This window comes from Cydia fagiglandana, chromosome 2 (genome assembly GCF_963556715.1).
Source record: "Cydia fagiglandana chromosome 2, ilCydFagi1.1, whole genome shotgun sequence".
Taxonomy (NCBI): Eukaryota; Metazoa; Arthropoda; class Insecta; order Lepidoptera; family Tortricidae; genus Cydia; species Cydia fagiglandana.
Genome location: NC_085933.1, coordinates 25,956,396 through 25,970,033, shown reverse-complemented (window position 1 = coordinate 25,970,033; position 13,638 = coordinate 25,956,396). Strand labels below are relative to the sequence as shown.

General features: G+C 35.8%; 1 protein-coding gene across 1 annotated transcript in view; it reads left to right on the top strand.

Annotated features, from left to right (window-relative positions):
* The window catches only part of LOC134679542 (protein madd-4), a 425,780-nt gene extending 413,686 nt beyond the window's left edge, over positions 1 to 12,094 (top strand). The window contains exons 22-30 of the mRNA XM_063538500.1: positions 90 to 196; positions 3,512 to 3,612; positions 5,741 to 5,833; positions 6,439 to 6,686; positions 6,993 to 7,104; positions 7,548 to 7,704; positions 7,860 to 8,005; positions 8,834 to 8,999; positions 10,650 to 12,094. Coding sequence (XP_063394570.1) covers positions 90 to 196; positions 3,512 to 3,612; positions 5,741 to 5,833; positions 6,439 to 6,686; positions 6,993 to 7,104; positions 7,548 to 7,704; positions 7,860 to 8,005; positions 8,834 to 8,999; positions 10,650 to 10,756 — 1,237 coding nt within the window. The 3' untranslated portion in view covers positions 10,757 to 12,094. The remainder of the gene's footprint in view (positions 1 to 89; positions 197 to 3,511; positions 3,613 to 5,740; positions 5,834 to 6,438; positions 6,687 to 6,992; positions 7,105 to 7,547; positions 7,705 to 7,859; positions 8,006 to 8,833; positions 9,000 to 10,649) is intronic.
* The last annotated feature ends 1,544 nt before the right edge of the window (positions 12,095 to 13,638 follow it).

The window sequence follows — 13,638 nt, the reverse complement described above, 5'->3', positions numbered from 1 at the left end:
CCGGAATTATGACCTTTTTGCTACCTACAAATGCCATTCGTCTATATCTATAAAATGCTATCCTGCTGTAAATGTCGTTTTGCCAACAGCAGAACCGATGGCCGCTACCGGGCCATGGTGGGGGGCAGATCGGACGACCAATCCCACGAGCAACGGCCCGGCGACACTCGGAAAAGCTACAAAGGGAAACAGAAGGGTAAGTCGTTCTGTATAGGTATTCCTTATAAAAACCACAGAAACTTTTATCTCCACAAAAATGTATCCTTTGCATCTCTATTTATTTGAAAGGAATAACATGAAATATTTGAGAATTTTACTACAAATCGAAGTTATTTTATTGGAAGCAACGAACTTTCACGTTTGTGAAATATTTTCCCTGCACGAACTAGGTACTGATATTATTCCAACGATACGTCTATAAACCCGCAAATACCAATGTATTGTCAGAGAAAAATAATATTCATAAAATGCATGATTGTGTAACTGTTAGTTCTGTTGTTAGTATTTATATATATCTTTTATTTCAAATACATAGTAAACTGTATGTCATCTAATATTATCATTCCTTCAATGACGTCGATGCTTGCTGGGGTAATATTGTAAACACACAAGTCTGTAAAATAAAATCATAACTATTCGTAAATTATTTATTTTATCGTGCATTGGTGTAACTTCGAAAGCGGGCTACTAAACTAGAAGTACTTTATATTGTACCTATCAACAGTAAGCAAGATGTTGCGATAAACGGAAGCGTACAGAAGCGTTAGTGTTGCTAAAGTATGAAGTAGATACATCTGGTTTTTTTAGCAATTAGATTTTCTAAATTACGCTGCTATCGAAGTTATCCCAATACACCTTTTTTTTTAAAGATAAGTATCTTGAGTAAAAGAGTTTCAGATTGTGATATCACATTATAGATTTAAAATAAATAAACGGGACGCTTAGTCTTAATAATCACTTATACAAAACCTCACACCACAGATTAAGAAACAAAGAAACATACCAGAGGTGCTTTTCATTAAAATCTAGAGCAGAAATCTGAACTAAATAAACATAAGTGCTTTAAATGTTGCAAAAGAAAGAGATGTGCGTCTATCGCCAAAGAGACGATTAAAATAAACAATAGAAAATAGAATAATTTTCTTCAAGCATAATTGAACGTAATTTAGGGAAAGTAGCTAATCCACAAAAATCTGTCAACATTGATTGAGGGTTTTTGGGTAGGTAATGAATCGAGTGGGTAATTAAACGGTCATATTAGAAACTGAAATAAAAAAACAGCGAATTATAAAAGTAGCTTTCGAATAACTAAAAGGAAAAAATCATTTCAGACATAATTTCTTTTTTGTAAAATCTCTCTGAGCTTTGCTGGATAAATTGAAAATTCAAAAATAAAAATAGTAAGCAATTCGTTAACCCAAACTGTATAGTGCTAATGGAAATAAAATGTCTGAATCTGAATGAAACTCGATTTTGCTCGAAAACCCTAGAGGCTGATTCTGGTTTAAGGATTTGATATAAAGCCTAACAAGATTCCATTTGGCCCTGAAACATTGTTGCTGTCGTGGCCACGTCAAAGAATCTGACCAATGAATTACCATTTTCAAATTGAAAACTTCATAATACGTTTAGTTTAGGTTTGACTTTTTGATGTTGTAGCAAACCGATCATTTCATGAATTGTTGTCAATCATGAAATGATCAATTTTAAGATCTGGCCACGACATTGCTACAAACAGCTTACATAATTATGGCAAAATAATGGTTCACTCGTTCAACAACCTATTTCAAAACTTTGTCATTTTTGTAGTAAAATCGATTAAGTATAATCGAGGAATATTGTCTCCTTATTTTCATCGGTCATCATAGAAGGCAAGATAGAAAGAAAGAGAGGCAGGGGCAGACCAAGACGTAGCTATATAGACCAAATAAAAGAAATAGCTGGTGTCGTGTCGTATCAAGAGGTCAAAGCTATGGCTTATGAGAGGGAGAAATGGAAAATACTCCACCGACAAGAGGATACCTCTTAAATTGAAGAAGAGAGATTTTCATCGGTAGTGACTTTCAACGATTTGTCAAGAAGTCTCCTTGATAGTAAAATAAAGAAGTACTCAACTACTCACCACTAAAAATCCGCAACGTGGCAAAGACCAAATATAAAATAATCTTGTCAGGCTATAACAGATGGTTAGAGCAGGATCGGCTTCGTAGAAAGAATTCAAAATGGTTCTCATTCGCCGTTGTTTACGGAGCTCCGTGCAGTCAGAGCAAATCTTAATTAATCTGAGAGATAAGCCGCTGTTAAGGATGCTGCGGACCACATCACTGTGTTGGACAAAAGTAAAGCTCGTTTTTTTAATACTTTTGTTTGCCTCGTATAACTTTCTTAAATGTTTCGCATGTTTAAGTTCAAGCAAATATCGGAATATGGAGGACAACGTTTGATGACAGGCAGGGGGTTTACCTATGTACTCATACTCATATACATAGGTACCAGTAATATAGTTTTTTTTTTAAATAATATTTCATTGAAATTATTGACATGAATCAACGTGATAACTTAATTTTCTTTTTTTTTTTAAGTAGGCATATTATTTGAAATTCATATTTCGGGGTGATGATAAAGTATGCATAAAGCATATATTACTTGATCGCTAGGTTATAAAAAATAATGATGAGCGAAGTTTCGAAAAACCTTTAAAAAGAAAAAAAAACTTTGTTTAATTAGCATACTAAGAGTATGTATTTAATTATATTTTTACAAACATAACTTGGTGCAGTTACTAAGTAGTACATGGGAAAAGCATCGATAATTTTAGTGAGCAATAAGTATGTCAATAAATTGCAAAGATAACTTACTCTTATACTTTCACTGGGCCACCTCTATCACGCCGAGAATCTCGGTACCCATTTACGTGTTTTATGACACTCATAATTTATTTACATTTTTCAACACCCTCCCAAAGTGGTTTTGTTGCGCGCTACAAAAAATAGAATAGACGACGTCATAAAATAATTTAGGAAATTTAGGCATTTATACGAGAAAAGGTGGTTTACATTTTAGGCTAGCTTGAGCTGAAATACAAACATTCAAGCGTAAATCATACTTTTTACGACACTCTTTAGGTATAGTAGACTTCATACAAAACGAGAGCAACGGGTAGGTAAGAGAAGGTAGTGGAGAACTTTTGCAAATTTGGTCATACTCGTTTCATAAATTTTGTGATTTTTCTTGAAAATTTTAGTTTATGTTCACAAAAATAAGGTATTATTTGCGACCATTTTGTCACTTTTATCAACTTGGGGGAAAATGAATTAATGCGATTGACAAATTAAAGCAATTGGTATTAATTGAAATGAAATACTCGTAAATATTTATAAATTCGTAAATATTACGCACTAAAGCGCAAAAACTTTTGTATTGAAGGGTCATTTTCCACATCCTCCTCAATCAAAATGATTTTGTTCGTTTGTATATATTCTCATATCATATCATATTTTTATTGACACAGGTAAAATAGACAAAATCCGAGACGCCCTCCACAATCCGATGACAACAAAGGCGTCTCCTACCTACAACTCACAGGCCAGAGACATTTACGACGAGAACGAGGTAAGAATCTTCAATTTTTACACCAAATAGTTCATTCTTGGCTAATTGATGGTCTAACCCGCATGTGAAAGGTTTAGTGTCATTTGAAAAACACGGGTAAATAAACTTCGCTGCGAAAATAATTGAAACTAAAAATTTACTCTTAAGCAATGAAAAATTCACGTAACATATCGGGGTAAGTGACAACACATAATAGTGGGGATTTAATGAAAACGATTTCACGAACTTAACTATTTACAACAAATAAATAATCATAATTATATTTGTTGCAAACCATGGTATACCAGAAATTCTGCATTAAAAAGTGTAAATGAAATAAAATAAATAATTGAAATATAAAAACAGATGAACAATATTTTTTACAATATTTTTTCTACGAATTGAAATAAAACATACGAGTATCAATGAAATATAAAATCAATTTTGCGAACGTTGAGCACCGAAGGATTACTATTTCCAACTACGTACGTCAGCGGTTCTCAAACTTTTTTGGTGACGGAACCCTTTCGGTAAGCGAAATATTTGATGGAACCCCAAATTAAAAAATTTCGTTCATCACTGTAGACCAGATATACCTATAGCAGAGCTGTTTTTTTCTTATTATTACAAGTATATTTTCGCGGAACCCCAACAGCGGCTTTGCGGAACCCTAGGGTTCCGCGGAACACACTTTGAGAATGGCTGACGTACGTAATTGACTGTAGTTAGTTATTGCTAACTTTACTTTGTTTCCATATTGATCCCAGTTGGCTTTACGCTATTCCAAATCAGATTATAGGTATTTCATCAGTTTTTATTATATCATCTAGAGGCCGATTCTGTCTAGAAATGGTTTTCATCTAATTTTGATACGACCTTCAGCTGAGCACTTTTTTTTCATAAAATATAAATTTGAAAAATTCACCGCGTCGGGAAAGGTTCGTAACTGTGACCTTTTGGAATACCGATCCAATTGCTAGCCAACAAAGCTACCGAAGTTTAATAGAAGCGTGCTAATTTCCAATATTGCCTGAAGCGGTATTTTCCTTTATTTTTTTCTTTAATATTAACAATTTGCGGCTTCCACTGATTGGTGCTAACGAAGACAGTCAAGAGTCGTATCAGGCGTCTCGCTTGCGCTTATAGGTGCGCGTGATGACACGACTCAAGGTCGTATCAAATTTTGAAAACAGAATTGGACCCCTAGTTTATTGAGTCCATAAAATCGTCAGGTTTTATCGGCCCCTTTACTGAAGTTACGTCTCGCTTCTGATTATGAGATTCGGTAGACAAAGGCACCTTGGCTGTAAATTGTTTTATCTACCTTTAAAGATTGGTCTTAAAAAGGCTTTAAAACAGCCATTTGATACGTTTACTACAATGTAATTGAACGAGGGAATACAAGTAACGTAATATACTTTAAAAGGTTCAGTTGCTTCAAATAATTTAAAAAAAACATTATTTTAGGTGTCCGTGCCATCGCTTGAACCACATTATAAGATAGCCACCCTTGTAACTCAGCCCAATGAATTTAATACTAGAAGCGCCATTTATCTCGCTTCTCGAGTACCGATGTCACAAAGTAAGTTTAAAAAGATTTTGATCGACATACAATAATATACAAAAATACACAAAAAAGTTAATATTGATAATAATTTTTCTGTAAGAAAATAATGGTAAATTAAATAAAATAATCAATTCAAAAGTTCAATAAACGAAGTATCAGAGTGCAGAGCCATAAAGTTGCAGAGTTCCAACTATATTGCGTACTGTCTAACTCAAAATATATCGAATTAATTTATTGTCTGTCACTTTCTATGTGAAGCTGACTGCACCTATTCAATATCAAACTCTGTATAAAAACAAATTAAAAAGCACAATAAAGTCAATAACAAACAAATAATAATTTTTAGTCATGTTCGATAACTTATTGAAGAATAATTAATCTCACTTTGCAAGAAATCTGCAGCGCTCATTATACTTGTTTACAAAAATATATAGCACCCAGCCAAAGACTTGTAACTCCCTATAATTAAACAAAATTTTGAATAACCTTATCAAAATTGTCTTACTCAACGTAGCTCGTATGAATTATACAAACATTTATTCTAAACAACAACTATATCTCCCAACGCTGCTTGGACTAAAGGAGAGCGCCGTCTCCTCTCAGATGCTCCCCCCCAAGCCGAGCAGCGGCTCGCGGCTGCTGCCATGCTTCCACTTCCTGGTCATGCAGATCCAGGTGAGACGTTACCGTAATGGAGACCTTATTTATATCGTCTTTGGTTTCATTTTACCTGTAGTATGTAGTCGTTTCTTCGGGTGTTTAATGTTTTATTGGTATTTTGTTTATGACCTCTATACCTTTCGGTCTTCATCTCAAATTCCTTTAATTTTGTAGTTTAACAGGGTTGTCATCTCTCATGATTTCTCTTATTTGGTTTTTTACTTTTGGGTTTCTTAGTTAGACGATTCATTTTTTTTATCATCATTCAATGGAGTCATCAGTATCTTTTATATTGGAATGTTTATTTCCTGCGGGTTACTTTAATAGGTTATAACATGGTTTTAGTTTTCGGTTTCTAGTTTCCATATGGTCGTAATTATCTTTGGTTAGTTTCATATATAGACGTAGTTTTGGAAAGTTTTAATCTGTATTATTGTAACATCATTATTCACGGTCATTTTCCTATCATTTTATTATTTATTATTATTATTATTTATTGAACAATAAGCAAATTAATCTACGTTATTATAACACAACACAAATTCAAGTAGATACCTCAATTCCTACATTGTCATTTATTAGATCAGCCCAAAAAGGACACATATAATTGATATGTTCAGATGTTTTGGAATTTCCAGGGCTTCGGGAACTCGAGAGGACAACGGATGGTAGACCCGCTAATCATGTACCAAAACTACGGCACCCCTATCAAGGCACACATCATAAATTTGGAAGACAAACAAATCGTTTTCCCTGAAGATGATGATTCTGACATTATTATTGTTAACGAAGATTATGGTAAAAATACCATTGATGAAGTTAGGGTCCAGAATTTGAAAGAAGATGACGAAACGACTACGGAAATCAGGTAAGTTAATTATAATATATCATCAATAATCAGGAAGATTATTGATGATATAACAAATATGATATATGAATAAACAACAAATACCATACACCATATGCATACATATATTTATTATTTAAAATATTTGAAACGTTTGAAATGAAATAATAAATAAATACTATAACTCCATCTAACGCTTCTTAAGAATCAAAGTAGAAAAGTATTACAAAATCAAGCACTATTTCAATAGTGCCATTCTCAATTTGTTAAGCAGTTCCTAAGAAGGTCTATGCTTTTTACTATTCTAATTTAAATATCGTGCCTTAGACGAGTGGAAGCCGTGGATGCCAAAGAGTACGCGTGGATGACGACAGACTGGTCCCCGTGCAATGCTCCTTGTGGACAAACGGGCCACCAGGTTAGAGGAGCTGTTTGCCAGGTAAGGTCTTAATACTTTACCGGTTTATTGTTTTAGTCCGTCCGTTTATGATTTGACGTAAACTTTTGTACTTAAATGTGATTCCTAAATTGCAACATTTTATTCCTCTTTTGCCATCATTAAAAAGACTCGAGACTTGATGATTCATTGTAGAATTCTATTTTGTATTATTTAGAACAATTGTAAGTAACTAAGTAGCAAATTATAAAATGTTATCTGCAGTATTACTACTGTTGGGCACTATTTCTCTTTTCTAAAATTTACCCTGTAGTTTCAAGATACCCCAGTTAATGCTATCATCTTTTGTAAGTTTTGCTATTTTCCTTGTAATTGTCCTTTATAAGATGGTCTAAATTAATCAAACTGTGCGCTTATCTTAAAATAATTCCTTCTGCGTGATAAATAAGCTTCAACACAAATACAATTTGTCGTCCTATCAACAGCACAAGAAAGAGAACTCGACGACAACTGTAGAGACAGACGAATGTCTCTCGCGCGGCTTGACGCCTCCTTCCGTGCTGATCGCTTGCTCGAGTGGCGCGTGCGCCTCGTGGAGATCGTCGCCGTGGTCGGCAGTTCGCTGTCTCGCCAGCGGCGCTGGTAAATATGCCTACCTCTTTTATGCACTTAGTATATCTACTTATCTAGCTAATTCCAAAGAGGTAGTCCAACATCCATGTTAATAATTCTCCAATTTCTTTACAAAAAATTGTACAATGCGGTTCGAATGTATGTCGAAACTTATTTCCATCCAGCCATCGTCCGCCGCCGGGTGGAATGCGTCAGTTCCAACGGCACCGTGCTGGCTCCAGAGGCCTGTGACATTGGCACGCAGCCGGAGAAGACTAGGCGGGAACCACAGCCTTGCAAGGCGACTTGGGCTGTCGGGCCTTGGAGTAAGGTACAAAATCCTATTTGTTATTGCGTTATGTCCATAATGGCAACGTGCCTCCAGATGCATCAGACGTCAACACGTACCCAGATAACACTATGTAGAAACCGCTCTGAAAGGCAACTTAGTAGCTCATTGAAAGCATTTCAAGGGGTGATGCCTTGCATAAATAAAAAAACCGGGCAAGTGCGAGTCGGACTCGCGCACGAAGGGTTGCGTACCATAACGCAAAAAAAGGCAAAAAAAAACGGTCACCCATCCAAGTACTGACCCCGCCCGACGTTGCTTAACTTCGGTCAAAAATCACGTTTGTTGTATGGGAGCCCCACTTAAATCTTTATTTTATTCTGTTTTTAGTATTTGTTGTTATAGCGGCAACAGAAATACATCATCTTTGAAAATTTCAACTGTCTGACAGACGGACGGACGGACGGACGGACAACAGAGTCTTAGTAATAGGGTCCCGTTTTACCCTTTGGCTACGGCACCCTAAAAAGGGTTGCTGGTTTCTTAAAAAAAAAATTTTAAAAAAATTAAAATCTTTAAATGTTAAAATCCAGTTTCTGACCTGAAAACTCCACTGGTAGACCTGCAAAAGTAAATCTTCAACACCCGAAAAACTTCAATACGGATGTTTAGCCGCCATCAGATACCTATCTATATCAGAACGCCAAGGTGCTCGAAATATCTAAAATGCACGTTACTTTTTGATAATAGACGCTTTGTTCACGTGGCCGCTCGGATATTGTATCTGATGGACTATAGGATGAACAATGATACTTTCCCTGCATACCATTGACTTTTCAATCAGACATTAACAAAAACTCTCATCCCCAGTGCATAGGCCCTTGCAACACTCCAGGCCGTCAGCACCGCGTGTTGCGCTGCGTCTGGCGTCACAACCAAAAACAGAAGCGACGCAAGGAACGCAGCGCGGGCGCAGCTTGCGAGTTCCTCAGGCGGCCTAGCGTCATACGGCAGTGCGACGTTGCATGCCCGCGAGGTAACTGGGTTACGGATACAGCGTTATCGATGGTTAAGTTGGTGAGAACTGTGGAGGGCTGGTTTGTTTAGTGGCGAGTTTCTTTAGTGGCCCAGCGTTGTAAGCCAGTGCGACGTTGCATGGCCGCGACTGGTTATGGTTGTCACGCTGTTGATGGTGGTTTACTTGGTAAGAACTGTGAGGATGATGGGCCGATCAGCGGGGTGGGCAGCGTCAAATTAAGCAGTGGGCACTCAGACCGCATATATATATTATTTTTATATTAGTTTGATATTAACGCTCGACTGCATACCCATTTTGATGATCCACTCAGTCTTAGCCCAAATGAATTTACGGGTGTAGATTATTCCAAGCATGAATTGTAGCGTTTTAAAAGCTTAATTTCCCTGAGTTCACTTATACGAGTACGTACTTGAAAATGCACAAATTGTTGGTGGTTTAGTTGCTAAGAATGATTCATTTATGTCTCAAATGTTACCGTCACAAAATGGAGTCTCAATTCAAATACATGAAGATGTATGAAATGTAATCTGCTGAAATTAACACAGGGAATCGCCAATAATAGAATGTTATTTTTAAACACTTAAGTGTTAAGGTTACCCACTGATTAACAGTCCGCCGGACGGTATCGGCCTGTCAGTTAGAACAAAATTTTGACAGTTCCGATACCGTCCGGCGGACTGTTAATCAGTGGGCCCCTTTAAGTTCAATTCATTGTTAAGTTCTGTTACCGTATTCTACTTTAATTAATTTTAAATAATTTATTTTAGCTGTCTGGTGTGTGCAATGAACTTTGTTATAATTTATTCATGACTTTTAACTCGATTAGTCTTGCTCTCTATTATTTAAACATGATTTCTTGAGTGATTTTAATTTAATTAAACTTTAAGAATAAGAAAGTCGTCTGCCACATTAATTACATTTATTTTAAATACAAATAAGAATAATATTCTCTTTGACGATATGTATGTATTAGGTACAAATATTTCTTTAGACAAAAAAAAAACTATAGCAAGAATATAGATAATGTTTTTTTTTATATAGATTTATGATCGGACCGAATCGAGAATAACTTAGGTTCGATCCTAGTAGTAAATAGATAATTACAACAGGAAGTAAAAGGTCAAAGAGACCTTTAAAGTACAGTTTATATCCACACGTGTTAGTCAGAAATCAGTCAATCGTCAGAATCTTATTCTAATCAGACCGTATAGCTACACTCGTGAGACTAGCATGGCGACTCACGCGAGTTCGAGTTCAATATATTATTTAATTGCGCGTTCGCACAAGTAAAATTCGCGCAAACTTGCGATAATTGCGACTGCGTTGTATTAGGACGACCCCTTAACGCGGTGAATAACGAACGCGAGTGGTTAAGGGCTGATACATACGGACTGCAACTCGACTGCAATTTGTATGAAAACTGTAGAGTCAGCGTGCGGTTCCCATATAAATTCCAATCGGGTTGCAGTCAGTCTGTATCGGCCCTAAACGTAGAAATAATACTGCACTCGCTATTCGCCTCATCGCTTTGCTCGCATGACTGTGGGGTTAATCACGATCCCTTACATTCAGATTCGTTTATGTCTTACAATATAAATGCTACCCTTATTATCATAGCCCAATAAAAACGCTAGTTGTTCTGTGCAGATGGCGTCTGTCGCGACACGTCGCGCTTCTGCGAGAACGTCCGTGCCATGAACATGTGCGCCCTCCAGCGCTACAAGATGCAATGCTGCAAGACCTGTAATTATTAACATATTAGTTAAAATACGCTACACATTTTAACAAGTACGCTGTCAGTTCGCTGACTAATTCTATCAGTTTGCTGACTGTAAACTTATCGAATGGAAGTATTCTTTTCAAACGTTTATGAACATGTGCGCCCTCCAGCGCTACAAACAACAGTGCTGCAAGACCTGTAAACTATTAGTTCAAGTACACCGAATAATATCATTCGCTGACTAATTCTATCAGTTTGCTGATTGGCATCATTTAGCGCGACTGTGCTAAACGATTTATAACGATTACTTCAAGTATACTAAACAAGTTAATAAGTACGCTGTCAGTTCGCTGACTAATTCTACCAGTTTGCTGATTTATTTCAGCTAAGACTTATAACGATACTATGACGCCGGTTTCAAAATTTAAAAAGATCGCAAATATGGTCATGCTATTTACCATTTTATTGAGGCTATGATTTAAAATAAGAATTGAAATGTAATTAATGTGGAATTGAAGCAGGAATACGTTTTTAAAGACATATTAATGTGAGACGACTTTCATTGTACCTATTAAAAAAACTAAGAATGTAATACTTCAGTGCGATTATATCAATTCAACAGATCTGAGCCTCTACCATCAGTTGGCAGAGTATTTTTCACTTACACTCGGTGAATAAACGTGCCGTGAGTCACGTTTTACGTTTCTTTACGGTCTTATGTACCTAACTTCACTCCACTCCAAACGATACTGTCCCTTTCTAACTATACTAAAAAACAGAGCAAGAGTTACGAGTATATCAGAGCTTTATACAGCGCCTCTAGGAGTCACCTAATGAACTAAATAACAAAATTGACACATTTTCTCACGTCTACGTAATTTACTATCTATGCATTTCGCTCTCGCATATTAGTGCAAGTGAGATGCACAGAAAGTAATGTTACATATACTGATGTAGCCGTGAATATGGAGGGTAGAGGTAAGGAGAATCCTTTATGACTTTATGAGAAAACTCCTTTATGGGAGAATATTTGCAAAAACTGGGCACGCTGTCAGCTATTATAATTTTTCTAAATCTCTCCAGAGTAGCGAAAAAAAGAAAACCCATAAACCTAGTTTTTCATTGTATCAATACCGTACTAAAAATCATGGAGAATGGAAGATACTCGTATTTACAAGTGGAAAAACGTTTTCCCTTTTTGTATGGACGATTACGTAGTATACTTCCCTCTTAAGGTTTTTGACGGACACTTTTTCATTATTAATTACAAGGAGATTGTATTTCTTACCTCTACCATCCACTAAGAGCATTTAGAAGGGAGATGTCATCGCTGTCATTTTCTTTACAAAATAGTCTGCCGATTTTTACGGGGGAGGGGACGTCAAATGTATTGCTATTTCTACATGATTTGTACGTAACGTACAAATAGCCATGTCAGTCTATACAAAAGTTTGCACAATTGTGCAAGTTTTTCGGCAGAGGGGTAAGTAATAATGTCAACAAAAAAATAAAGAGTATACCTTCGAGACTACTACGACTATGATATTTGATTTATTCGGTTGTCAATATAAAACAAATGTAGGTGTTCTTTCTTCTGGTATGAGACGCCATTACTATGTAGTCTTGCTTGAGATGAATAAACATTACCTATATGGTGTTAAAACAAGCTTTTCTTTCCTGCTTGGAACCCTAATCCTAAATCCTAACAGTAACGACTCAATGGCCACTCCAGTTATTAAATGCTCTAAGACCAATTTTGTCACTATGTTACTGACTCAACCTTCATTCTACAATTTTTTAAAGATTTGACGTTGCCATAGTTACGAAAATAATAAACACATCAATGTTAGTAAACAATGTATAAATTAAAATATATTGTATTCAAGACAAAAATTGCAAAATATGATAATTACGTAAACATCATTAATAATCGAGTTCAAATTATGACTGCGTGTTAAAAAATAGGAAGCAAAGTATACGGCGCGATTATACAGGCTACTTTTGGCTACATATTTATTACCTATGATGAAAATAGTACACACATGAGAAGAAATCTTAAAATAGGTATGTATTTTAATGGTCCGCTTCAGTCCGCATCATGACAGCGGCCGTCTCCTACTGCTAAGTAACATTACCTAATAGAGTGTGCGGAAAGAGAAGAGTCGTGACATTTAGGGGAGCCCATACATTATACCTACGACTCTCCTCTTTCTGCACAGACCCTACGTATGACCTTAATAGCGATCTTAATTTTATAGTACCTATATGATCTCGAGTATATTTCAGTGCCAAGCGCCCCATTTCCAATACAAAATGAACCCACGCAGCGGGTTTTTGGCAATAAATGTGTTAAATCTTATTTAAATTTTCAGATTCTGAACCACCAGCAAAAGTTTTTGAAGAAAGTTTTATATTTCCTGTTACCAAGTTTACATGAAAAACGATTACCTAGGTACCAAATACAATAATTTGAACAACGGAAAATAAAATAATACTTACTTAGTACTTAAAGAAACATAAATAAACTCAGAAAACATTTGTATTTTTTTGTTTTATTTAAGATAATAATGCTTAATAAAATACGTAGCAATTCTTGTGTAAATATTATAATAGGTCTTGCGGTATCTTCTTACTATGTGTTATGTGCACCCATCAACAAAAACAGCAACATGTCTATGTACCGCTCCTTGTATTGAGCCTTAATTCTTAATACATATGTAACTTCTACATGCATACGCATGCATACATGATGCAATCCGGGTTTTCATGGAAATGTTGTTTTCAATCAGCTTCTTGCCTAAAACCAAAAACTGCTCGTAAGCAATGTGATTTTCGCAAATGTAGCAGTAGAAATAGGAAAATATGATGTCAAGTATAACTCATTACCTTTGTACTAAATCAGCCTTTTATCGAACT